This window comes from Pempheris klunzingeri, chromosome 14, assembly GCF_042242105.1.
Source record: "Pempheris klunzingeri isolate RE-2024b chromosome 14, fPemKlu1.hap1, whole genome shotgun sequence".
NCBI lineage: Eukaryota > Metazoa > Chordata > Actinopteri > Acropomatiformes > Pempheridae > Pempheris > Pempheris klunzingeri.
The window spans coordinates 14,914,133-14,926,134 of record NC_092025.1 but is presented as its reverse complement, the minus strand read 5'-3'; the positions used below and the strand labels follow the sequence as shown (position 1 = coordinate 14,926,134).

At 42.2% G+C, this 12,002-nt stretch overlaps 3 protein-coding genes across 3 annotated transcripts; all 3 read left to right on the top strand.

The window, feature by feature from the left end:
* The first annotated feature begins 1,705 nt into the window (after positions 1–1,705).
* Positions 1,706–2,280, top strand: LOC139212897 (claudin-4-like). Its single transcript, XM_070843460.1, has one exon. It carries the CDS (start codon positions 1,706–1,708, stop codon positions 2,264–2,266), a length of 561 nt encoding a protein of 186 aa, XP_070699561.1. The 3' UTR covers positions 2,267–2,280.
* Positions 2,281–3,739: 1,459 nt separating this feature from the next.
* Positions 3,740–5,412, top strand: LOC139213394 (claudin-4-like). The gene is made up of 3 exons (XM_070844073.1): positions 3,740–3,874; positions 4,359–4,601; positions 4,966–5,412. Exons 1-3 carry the CDS (start codon positions 3,740–3,742, stop codon positions 5,410–5,412), a joined length of 825 nt encoding a protein of 274 aa, XP_070700174.1.
* A 1,772-nt stretch (positions 5,413–7,184) lies between these two features.
* Positions 7,185–10,812, top strand: LOC139212893 (uncharacterized). The gene is made up of 2 exons (XM_070843455.1): positions 7,185–7,679; positions 9,814–10,812. The coding sequence occupies exons 1-2, from the start codon at positions 7,185–7,187 to the stop codon at positions 10,801–10,803; spliced, it is 1,485 nt and encodes a 494-aa protein (XP_070699556.1). The 3' UTR covers positions 10,804–10,812.
* The last annotated feature ends 1,190 nt before the right edge of the window (positions 10,813–12,002 follow it).

Sequence of the window (12,002 nt, the reverse complement as noted above, 5' to 3'; positions counted from 1 at the left end):
TTTCATTTCTAACCATGCCCTCATTTTGAAATGTGGTTCCCACGGATAGTTTTCACAGCAGCACTTAACAAGTCAGAGGGGAAAGCGCAGGTATTACTAATAGTATTAATAATTGCTCAACTTAAGCCGTGACAGTGAGCCAAGCATGCTTTATACCCCTGACTGAAGTCTTGTGAATGAGCCTGCACTGTTGCTCATTTCACTAAGCAGCTGCTATAACAACCAGTGCAACATTATTTCTTTATATTATTTGGATGCAGGCGAACTGGATCATAGGAGGAGGTTCATGCATCAGGATGACTGGGAGGAGGCAGGTGTTCCCTCACCATGTCTTCACTATACTTTCAGGTGGAAGTTCAACTTTCTGTCCACTAAATATGAAGCTGCAGACAGTTAGCTTAGCTTATATTAGCAGAAAGGCTGGAAAAGGGGAAATAGCTAGCCTGGCTCTGTCCAAGGTGAAAAATCCTCCAACCAGCACCTCTAAAGCTCACTGATTAACACGTTATATCTTGTTTACCTGGGGTGCCCAGGTAGCTCGCCTGGTACAGCGTGCATCTTTCAGGCTCACTCCTAACTGCAGTGGCCTGTGTTCCAGTCCGCCCTGTGGCCCTTTGCTGCATATCATCCCCTCTCTCTATCCCCCTTTCCTCTACTTATTCTGTCCTATCTAATAAAGCATCAAAATAGCAAAAGAAAAACAAATTTAAAAAAAAGTAGAAGTACTCAAATACTACTTTCACTTAGATAAAACTACTTAACATCAAAATAGATTTTAAGTACTGAAAGTAAAAGTAGGCCCACTCATTATGCAAAATGGCCCATTCCAGAACAATTAAGGCCTATATTACATTATTGGATTATAATTATCAGATGGATTCATGTCTACGTCACTTAAATGTTGCAGCTAGTAAAGGTGGGGCTATTTATATTATAAATAGCAATGTATATATTCATATATAAGAGTTGTATTCATCTTCTAATTCTCAGCAAGACAGTGTATTTCCCAAAATGCCAAACTGTGAGTGGTTTACAGATTAAATACATCACTGCAGTATTTGTGAAGTTTGAGACAGACAGCAGATCTGACTCATCATTCCTCTGTTCTTGATTCTTTTCAGTATTATAATCCAAGTATTGTTTTGAACTGAATCTCTTCACCTTTAATTGAACAGCGTTAGCATACTTTACCCTTCTCTGAATGTATCAGCGCATATTTTTTCCTCAAGCTCTGTACACATATGATGCTCATTGTTTGAAAGTTCATGCATTCATGTAATATGTTATGTGAGATTTAAAACTATTCCTATATAAAGTCCGATCTGAAGACATGTGAATGCTCGCCTTGTTTGAGTTGGGGCTTCAATCCATTTAAAATGTGAGATCGCAGGCTTTTGATTTCGGTCACAAAGCCGTTTTTATACACGGTTGCTTTTGTTAACAACTTTCTCCTCCTACTTATTCATAGTGAGCACAGGAATCAGGACAAGCAGGAAACCTGAGCCGCAAACTAGCGAAGTCCCCTCCCTGTTGTTCCTCCACCTGCCGTGAAAAACCATGAAGCAAAACACAACCAGCAACTTTTACAGCCGGGTGAAAGCTCGTTTTAAAAATGATCTTCAGCTCAACTAAATGTGGATTTTGTTGCTGTCTTTGATTTTGTGGCAAACCTAAACGCCTGCCTTGGATTAGTTTTGTTGGCAAAATGCAGACTCAGCTCGTTGGTATGTGTTTGGCAATAATTGGCTTTCTTGGCACAATCCTCATCTGCGCACTGCCCATGTGGAAGGTGACGGCCTTTGTTGGGGCAAACATCATCACTGCGCAGGTCTTCTGGGAAGGTTTATGGATGAACTGTGTGATCCAGAGCACGGGCCACTTGCAGTGTAAGGCCTACGACTCCTTTCTGGCTCTACCACAGGACCTGCAGGCTGCCAGGGCTCTGATCTGTGTCTCCATCGCTGTCAGCGTGGTGGCCATTGGGCTCACTGTGGTCGGGGCCCACTGCACCAACTTCTTTCGTGATGACTGGCTGAAAAAGGCTAATGTTGGCGTGGCGGGAGGTGTGGTGTTTATATTAGCGGGACTCCTGTGTATTATTCCCGTCAGCTGGTCAGCTCACAACATCATCACAGGTTTCAACAACCCCCTGGCGACCAGCGAGAGGAGGGGTGAGCTCGGCGCCTCCATATATGTGGGCTGGACGTCTGGAGCTCTGCTCGTCATTGGAGGAGGGATTTTGTGCAGCACTTACAACAGATGCTGAGGATGAGGAGAAGAGAGAGGGGAAGAGATTACACGTTGCCATTCATCAATGACATACTGTGGTTGAAAATGTACAGTTTACTCTGATGGACTTTCTTCATCTCAGTCTTTGATTAAAGCGCCTTTTTCAGCAATAGTTAATTGCACTATATGGAAATGAAAACATGTAGCATATTGAAGTGTACAGTTCATGGCACAAGCAAGACGTGTGGTTTTAATGTTGTTTTTACAGCGAAGAATTAAAAATAGTTGTATAAAGTGATATTACAGGATGCTGAATGTAAAAAGATGTTTAATGCAGAGATCTGAGTTGATGTGAAATGTTTTAGTATGTCTAGCACAAATTATGAATGCTGCAAGCACAATCAGTTTTGAACACCTGCAAAGACTATCGGCACCATGTTCACTCATAATCTTATCTTAAATAGTATTTCTTTTGCTGCCAGTGTGGTGACATCTGTCTTTATTTGCAACAGGCAGTTTCAGTTGTTTTTTACGAGTTTCAGAGACAATTTTCAGGAAACTGAGGCAAAATAGGAAATCGACTAAATAAAAACTCGTTCATACTCTCCATCATACGAGAGCTGTGAAAGACGATGAATTGTACAGGAAACTAAAATGTCTCAGTTCTCCTCTTGACTTTTTCCATCTTTTTTTTCCTTGTATTGAGGCAAACTAAATGTTTGCTAAGTTGTTCAGTTGTTGGCAAAACTTCATCATGTCACAGTGAAAACTATGAATATTTGTATCAACGTATCTTTAACCAGTAAATTCACCTTTATGTATTTGTATTTTTGTACAAAAAAAAATGTGCATTTCTTTTGTCTTTCATACTAATATTCATAACAACAATTGCACAAGTTACGAATGTTGCTTGGATGAAAACAAGATTCTGTCTAGAGATGTATGGTGCCCAAAACAGCTGAAACAAATTGAAAGAATATGATAATAATAATACTACATTTTAATTATAATGCACTTTACATTTGGAGATACAAATCTCAAAGTACAACAATTAAAAAAACACAAGACATTTAAAAAAAGCAACAACGTTTAAGAACGCAGCCTAAAAAACAACATAAAAGCAGATAAACAACATAAAAGCAGATAAGCTACTTTGAGAAGCCAGTGCTCTACATCAAGCATGTCAATGTCTGAAAAGCCTGAAAAACTTGAATTGGTTCTAGCTCAGAGGTGTTTGAATGCTCTATGTATATTTACAGAGAGCTCACAAGCCGCCTCTCTCTCGACCACATTTGCATATCTCTGTTGATCTTTGTGTCATCTGACGACTTAAAGTAACAGCAAAACATAACAGCTTACGAGAGCAGCTTACTCTATTTCAACAGACACACGTCAAGAGAAATGTCTATTTTTCTCCTTTGAAAATCTGCTAACAGACACTAAAGATTATAACCTTTTTTAACCTCAGCTCTGGTTTTAGTTTACTTCTGCATAAGTGCATATTTTCTAAATGGGGGGGCAGGGCAGGCTGATCGGGGGTCTGGCACTCGTCCTGATGGGTGTTTTAGGAGTGTGTTTGGCGTGCGGACTGCCAATGTGGCGCGAGACATCTTTTGTGGGAGCAAATATTGTAACTGCACAATCGGTAAGTCAATATTCTTCACAGAGAAATTAAAAGAATGAAAGATAGAAATGAGTTTTACATACCTCTTGTTAAAAATAAAATCTCCCAGGTTTTATCTATTTAACAACTAAAACACTTTACAGACTTTCTGAGAGGGTAAGAATCAGCAAAGCATAGAGGGTCACTATTATAATGTGAAGAGTATACAATGTGATTCAAATGTGTTTTAGTTCCAGTATAATTCTGGGTGACATGGTCAGTTTCCTGACTTTGAATTAAAACAATAAAATCCAACACCAAAAAATAAATTAAATGTGACAACAACATTCAAAGACTTTGAATTTGGACTTTTGCATCATCATCACACAGCATAACTGAACAGCTGCTTGTCACCACAAAAACAGGAATTCAGCTTTCATGGATCACCACACCTACACCAAAACCTGATCGATATGTTTTCCAGCTATTTAACTCTCGCTGAAGCTTCATTCTGTCTCTGTATCAGGTGTGGGACGGTCTGTGGTTACACTGCATCCTTCAGGCCACGGGTCAGATGCAGTGCAAGAGACACACCACGTCCAACACTCTGACCGCTGACATCCAGGCTGGACGTGCCCTCACATTGATCTCCATCCTCGCCGGCCTCCTGGGCTTCATCATCGCCCTCGGAGGAGGAGGCGTTGCCAACTGTAGTGGCGATCCACCTGACCCCTTAGAGCCTCCGAGCACCTCTTCCTCCAGAAAGAAGGTGCTGAAGTTGTTGTCATGCCGTATAGAGTGGGTGTTTTGTATTTTGATGTCCTTGTGTCCCAGAGCAGTTAGTGCAGTAACATTTGTTGCAGTACTACACTGGCACCTGACAATCATTAGTAACAGAACAGAAACGTAAAAAAAAAAAAAAAAAAAAAAGTATTTTCTAAAAACATGGAGTGTGCAAAATCTTATATTTGTGTGCACATGCCACATTAAAGCCATTGTCTGTGAGATTTGAAAATTTCTGACTTTGGCAGCTACTTTTGTATGAAAATTGACACTTTGACGGCAAGTTTCACTGCTGTCACCATGATGGTCCCAAGATAACTTTCAATCACGGACATCCTTCATTTTTCCAGGCGTGTCTGCTGGGTGGCGCTCTGTGTGTCCTAGCGGGCATCCTGTGCCTGATTTCAGTCAGCTGGTCAGCAGCAGCAACGATCTCAGTCTACAATGACCCCTTAGTGGTTGCGGCCCTGAAGAGAGAGGTGGGCTCCTCCATCTACATAGGCTGGGCCTCCTCTGTGCTGCTCCTGCTCGGCGGTGCTCTGATCTGTTTCGTCTGTGGGGAGAAGGAGAGATCCCAGCCTTCCTACTACTCCTACACGCCGTACAGCACCAACCCTCCATTCAGCGACAGCTCATCCGGCATGGCCACTCTGAGGTCTGATGTCATGAGATCGAACAGCTCGAGGATGGTTGATCGTCGCACTCCAAGTAAGGTAGAGCACGTAGCCCAAGTACACGACTACAACTCCCTGAATAAAGCTCAGAGTTGGGGTTGGACTGACACAACCAGGATCTGAGCAGAGGACTTCAGTCCCTCAGACAGATCAGGGACACCAGACGAGGGGAGGAGCTCTTTCGTGGGAATGAAGCCAAATTGTGTGTGACGTCGCCAGCAGAGCCACAACAGTGCAGAGTGAATATTAGTGCAGAATGTCCTAAACAAATCTGGATGGGCGGATCTGCATGGATCCTTGTTCTGAGAATGACTGACCTGTGGTCACTGACTGTCTCTATTCACATGTTAATTAATTCTTCTTTTGGACTGATCAGTAAAGTTTATCATCTTTCATAAGCAGTGGCCTGCCAGACCAGTCGCTAAAAAATCATGCTGTGCAGCCAAATTTTTAAATTCCAGTGGAGATCCTAATGTTATATACCAAATATTTTATCTATCTGTTTTGTTATTTATTTTTATTTTATACAGTCTATGATTGGGCAAAATCTGGGGGAATTTGATATACATTGATGCACAATGGGTGTAACCATAAAATTAATTTTGCTTTAGTCTTAGGTTTGCATCATTATATCATTATTACAAACAGCATGTATTTCAATGAATAACTAGAGTAAGATGATGCACAACATATATTTAACAGTGACAGTGTAAAGTAAGATTATTCTAACAACTTTAAAATGTATTATGTTAAGAGGTTCATTTTATGAATTGTACTGCTCCTGTAACATTTTATCTAACAGAGTCAATAGATTTCCCATTTTCTTTTGTGTTTTTCACAATAAGGACCAGGCACATTGTTGAAGATTAATCAAATTTTCTTTTGTAGAATATTATTTATTCCTTTTCTTCCTCCAGAGATATTGTGATACATTTTGTGATGAGAAAATGCATTTTAGAGTGCATGTTTTTCTGAGCTATATAGGAAACTCTAGGCAAATATAATTAATATAATATTATACCATAGCATGGTGTCCAAGGACACTCTTGAAGCACAGATGCTCATTGAGAAAATATCTATCTACTGCATGTACTGAACACTGATCACACAGGTGGTGCTGTGTAGCTGACTGGCTGCAGGAAGTATGAGAGAGATGCATGCAAACACCTACATGTCATTACACTTGAATGCTGCTGGTATCGATAGGCATGGTGATGCGTTCTGTCTGGGAGCCATTTCAAAGCTGTTAATGAGTACATTCTCTGTGAATGACTGTCAAACATTTCATGAAACCGTAAAAATTTTGATTTCTTAAGAGGAGCTTCTTTATTCATAGGGATATAAGTGGTAGTTAAATTTTGGATTTAAAAGTCAAATGAATAATTCTTCACAGCTACATGAATCAAAATAAAGAGGAAACAGACACTGAAACTGCAGCTGAAAGGTGTGTTTCCTGATTGCTGATCACTTGATAAGTCCCTCTGCATACTTAAGCGAATACGGGAGTGCCTTCATTACTGGTGAGTGTTTTCAAAATATGTTTTTTAATATACACAACAACTGTTCTTGTGTGTTGTTGGGGAACTGTGTGCAGTATTCGTGGGATTTTGTCCTTATAGGGGCCTCTGTGTACATCTCTGAAACTGTGCTCTGCTTTCTGCCAGTGCCGAGAAACAATCTGGTCAGGTGAGAATTCTTCACAAACGAGTTTCAGCTTTGAGATGAGGCTCGAAAACTCCTCCTCTGACCGATTCCTTTTACAACAGGAGCTGTGAGTGAGGAAGCTATTGTCAACTTCTCCTCTGAGTGGGCAATAAAAACTACTGGCCGGCTACTACTACTACTCCAGCGCTCAGCAAGTCTTACTTCCGTCAAGAGATCGACAGAGCCTCAGCATGGTGTCTGGTGGAAGACAGATTCTAGGTTTGAGCCTGGCCATCATCGGCTTTCTGGGGAGCATCATCATCTGCGCTCTCCCCACCTGGAAAGTCACAGCTTTCATTGGCGCCAACATTGTCACAGCTCAGGTCATCTGGGAGGGTTTGTGGATGAACTGTGTGACCCAGAGTACGGGCCAGATGCAGTGCAAAATCTATGACTCTCTCCTGGCCTTACCTCAAGACCTGCAGGCTGCCAGAGCACTCGTCGTCATCGCCATCATCATCGGGGTCTTTGGGATGCTTCTTGGTGTGGTCGGGGCCAAGTGCACTAACTTTGTGGAGGAAGAGAGGCAGAAGTGCAAAGTGGCCATCGCTGCTGGAGTCATCTTCATCATCGCAGGCCTCATGGTGCTTATCCCCGTCTGCTGGACCGCCAACACCATCATTCGTGATTTCTACAACCCTATCATGACCAACGCTCAGAGGAGGGAGCTGGGGGCTTCGCTCTACATCGGCTGGGGCTCTGCGGGGCTGCTGTTCCTTGGTGGAGGCCTCCTGTGCAGCTCCTGTCCCCCTAGAGATGAGAACGACTATGATGTGAAGTACTCCAAGGCTCGATCTGTGGACAGCAGCAAGGCCTACGTTTAGATTTTCAGTGGAAAGCAGAAGTGGGACAGTCTGTAGGAAAGAGATAAAGAGTTTGAGGGTTTCACCCTCCGTTTGTCCGTGAAGATGAGCCGAGTTCTACCATTTAGAATAATAATGTATGTCATGTAGGTACAATAGACAAGATCCTTTCCAGTATGAATGGGTATCATGAGCGTGTGTTTTAGTCTTATCAACATTCATAACAATCATATGTTTTAAAATGTGCAGTTTTTTGATTCTCTATACTTGACAATGTTGTTGTTGTTGTTTTTTATTGTACTCCTTATATTTTTTGTGTTGTTAATGAGACCCACATACTGATACAATATATTCTCTGTGACATGAGTAGCATTCAGAACATGTGTGTTACAAATTGCTATATGTGAAATGTGCCTGTGTAGTTTGTGTATGAACCTGATATTTTGGCTTCTTTTCTCTAGCAAACTAGTTGACGTTTTCCTCTTTAGTTTTGTGTGCCATAAAAATGTAGGTCATTTATTAGACACGTGATGACTGTGAGATTATTTTCTCTTCTTTTATCTCAATATGGCGGTTTTCATATTTTCAAAGAGAAAATGATTTACAGTGCTGAGACAAGCCAAGAAAACCCGCCAAACAGTGGATCTGGTCTTTCAAGTGAGCATGAAGGAATCCTTACGAACAGGTTGTGTGACAGTGTGTCCCTCCATGCCAAAAGAAATGTTTTTGAATAAACAAGGAGACTGAGCCTGACTGTGTGTTTATGTTTTGAGTTTGAGTGTGTTTGACGTATTCCCTCTTTTTATCTCATTAGACTAATCAGATCGAGAAAAAGAGATTTGCTGTGTCCTTTAAACATGAGCATACAATTATGTGGAAATGAAAATTTGGTTTGCCATAATGTGGGGGAAAAAAGGAATAGAAACAAAAAGTATCCCTCTGAACTTTACAAGGACCGCAAGATTAAAATTTTTTCTGAGCCTGATTAAAAGGCTAGATAGTGTGTGTGTGTGTGTGTGTGTTCCTGGTTTGTGAAGAGAGGGTTTTCGTGTTTAAAGCAGGTTTTTCTGTGCAGGAACTGCTGCAAGAATGAAACAGGTTTTCTTCTAGGAGACATTCTGCATGCAAATATTACTCACATGCACATACACAGTGATGCCTGTGATGTGTATCCAAACACACCCATACACTGACATATTTGTTAACTTTTCAGGTGAAACCAAATCCAATTCAGCAGAGAGATGGTGTGTGACAGAGCAAAGAAACCGGCGTAGCATTTTATAAACAAGTTTAACGACCAGAGGCGAATCATTCTTTCTGCTTTATCCAACGTCTATTGTTAAATGAACTCGTCAGATGATGGCAGTGAGGGAGGGAATACTTGATGTCACTGTTTCAATGCTGCATTTCTCTCTTTCTCTACCTCTTTCTCTCCATTTTTACTGCCAACCTCCTCCTCCCCTTTCTTTTCCCAATAGAATAGGTGTGGTGCATCTACACCTGGCCAGTAGCGCACAGGCAGCCGCTCAGGTGACAGAGCAGGAAGACTCACACTCTCAGGCAGAGAATAAACAGAGAAGAGACAGAGAGAGAGAGAGAGGGGGAAGGAGAGGACAGCAAATAGGGATACAAAGGAGGAGGGGGAGGCGGAGGGAAAGTAGACTGTCAACAAATGAACTAAGGCTGAACTGAGACACACCTGGAGTCAACTGAAAGCTAGTAGAGGCTGGACGGACAACTGAAATAGTTCTTCTTTCTCTGGATCGATACTACAACATTGCAACTGTGGCAAGAAAAAAATAATCGAAGAATCGCATAAAAATGGATTTGAAAACGGCGACATCGGATGGTGAGAAACACTGACATGGACAATTTGGCAGAAAGATACAAGAGAAGAGAAGAATAACCAAAGAAATCAGGATTGACAGCACAGGAAGCTCAACAACATCAGGGCACTTTTCTAAGGTCTGTGAGGATTTTTCTCGAGCAGCTTCAGAGATCTTCCCTCCTCCTCCACATCATGGCCTCTATGGGGATGCAGATGCTGGCAAGCGCCCTGTGCCTCTTGGGTTGGGCAGGGGTCATCATCAGCTGCATACTGCCCCTGTGGCGGGTCACAGCCTTCGTGGGCAGCACCATCGTCACCTCCCAGACCATCTGGGAGGGCATCTGGATGACCTGCGTGGTCCAGAGCACGGGGCAGATCCAGTGTAAACCTTATGAATCTCTCCTCGCTCTCACCACAGACCTGCAGGCCGCCAGGGCTCTCACCGTCCTCGCCATCACTATAGGCAGCGCAGGCCTCATTCTGGCCTTCATTGGAGGGAAGTGCACTCGCTTTTTGGATGAAGAAGGAGGCGGGGTAAAGGGCAAAGTGGCTATAGCAGCAGGGGCAGTATTGATTACCACAGGGCTGCTGTGTTTGATTCCCACATCTTGGGCGGCTGGGGTCGTGGTGAGGAAGTTCTACAGCGCCTCCATAGACGCTCAGCGGAGGGAGCTCGGGGCCTGTCTCTACATCGGCTGGGGAGCGTCCATCCTGCTTATTCTGGGAGGAGGTTTGTTCATCAGCTCAGCCTGCCCCCTCAAAGCCCACGACGCAGACAAGAGCCCCTCCGTCCGCTACTTGGTGGTCCGCTCCTCTAACGGGGCCAGCCAGGCAGGTTCTCATCACAGCAGAATATCACCAGCAAAGACTCAGCCTGTCAGAGTGGCGTTTCCCAGGTCTCAAAGCTACGAGGGAGCATCATCCAAGTCTCAGCTGTACACAAGGCCTCCCTGGGAGGACGGGCCTGAGCAGGACTTGAGACAGGAGTCAGAAAGATCATGGGTACCATCAACAAAGTCTCAGATCCAAAGACCAGAGTCGACAAAATCTGAGCACAGTGAGGCACCGTCTACAAAGTCTCAGCTGAAGCAAGCAGAAATGGAGAAGGGTTTATCAGTTAAGAGTGAAAATGAGGAAAATGAGGATGTATCCTCAAATCCGACCAGAACATACCTATAAAATGGACACACACACACACACACACACACATTCACACAAATGCAACACACATTTAATGTACGTACTTATGTTTACACACACGACACTGAAGTTTTACATCCTGAGTTTAGAGGTACTAGTTTACTTATTTTGTGCTTTGTGTAGTTTGTGTGGTGAACATTGTATTCAAGTATCAAGCATGTTGTTTTGACCAAAGGACAGAGGAGAAAAGATCTGTACTACAATCATCAATAGTCAGGAGAATAGCAGCTCTAAAAATGTTCAGTAACATACTAAGATGAAGTAAAGTATGCTATTGGTGTCCTCTTTTTCCAAAATCACCTTCTTGGTGTCAATTTTCACCTCACTGTTTAAATGCACTAAATGACTTTTAACATTAATCTGTACACATTAAGAATTTTACCTCAGACTTTTCAGCTTCTCTGTCTCTGCTGGACACACAGCAACCTGAACATAATACGAGTAAAGAGGCAGCGTGAAGCAGCTTCATGTTTTAGCCTGTTTTAAATCATTACTTTAAATCGATAGCATTAGAATTGTTAATTCAAGCATGTGTTTTTTTCATGAGCTGTATGGCAACGAAAAACTCCATTTGTTGCAAATAAAAAGTTACACTTTTTGCATTACATCAGCTACAAAACTGTTACTGTCAACAGATGTTTTGCTTTTTATCACAACTGTAAAATGTGACTATGTTTATTCTATTTTCGATTTTCCTGACATGTATTTGTATGTTTACTTTTCAATAAACTACTACACTTTGATCAGGCAAGTAATGGTCTTTTTTCAGCTATCCAAATGGGTTATACATACTAGACTAGACATGAGCTAAGAGCCTTTCACCGCCGTTTACAGCATCCCCCTGGACTTTCAGTGCTCCTCTTGGCTATTTTAATAGGACAGGACAGACTGGTTTGACAGAGAGTGTGGTTAAAGTGGAGGTGTGCAGTGTCAGATGGGAGGGAGGCACAATGTGTATGTGAAGGACTCAAGCTTAGTTTCAGTGATCATGTTAGTGGAACGTTTTGGTTTTGCTTCCTCAAATGAGCAGCAGCATCAGAGTCTGGTCCCAAACTAATGCTGCCAGTTATTCTGAATGCAAAATACACACATTTTGCTTCAGAGGAGACAGCTACATGACTTAAAACTATAAAATTGTATTGACTAAATATCATATATAATATATATAATTAAGTATA

Excerpts from the sequence above, each read along its gene's own strand:
- LOC139212897 (XM_070843460.1), top strand. The coding sequence starts at position 1,706 with ATGCAGACTCAGCTCGTTGGTATGTGTTTGGCAATAATTGGCTTTCTT.
- LOC139213394 (XM_070844073.1), top strand. The coding sequence starts at position 3,740 with ATGGGGGGGCAGGGCAGGCTGATCGGGGGTCTGGCACTCGTCCTGATG. Across the intron at positions 3,875-4,358 it reads ATATTGTAACTGCACAATCG|GTGTGGGACGGTCTGTGGTT; the intron begins GTAAGTCAATAT and ends TCTCTGTATCAG. Across the intron at positions 4,602-4,965 it reads CCTCTTCCTCCAGAAAGAAG|GCGTGTCTGCTGGGTGGCGC; the intron begins GTGCTGAAGTTG and ends TCATTTTTCCAG.
- LOC139212893 (XM_070843455.1), top strand. The coding sequence starts at position 7,185 with ATGGTGTCTGGTGGAAGACAGATTCTAGGTTTGAGCCTGGCCATCATC. Across the intron at positions 7,680-9,813 it reads AGCTGGGGGCTTCGCTCTAC|ATCATGGCCTCTATGGGGAT; the intron begins ATCGGCTGGGGC and ends CTCCTCCTCCAC.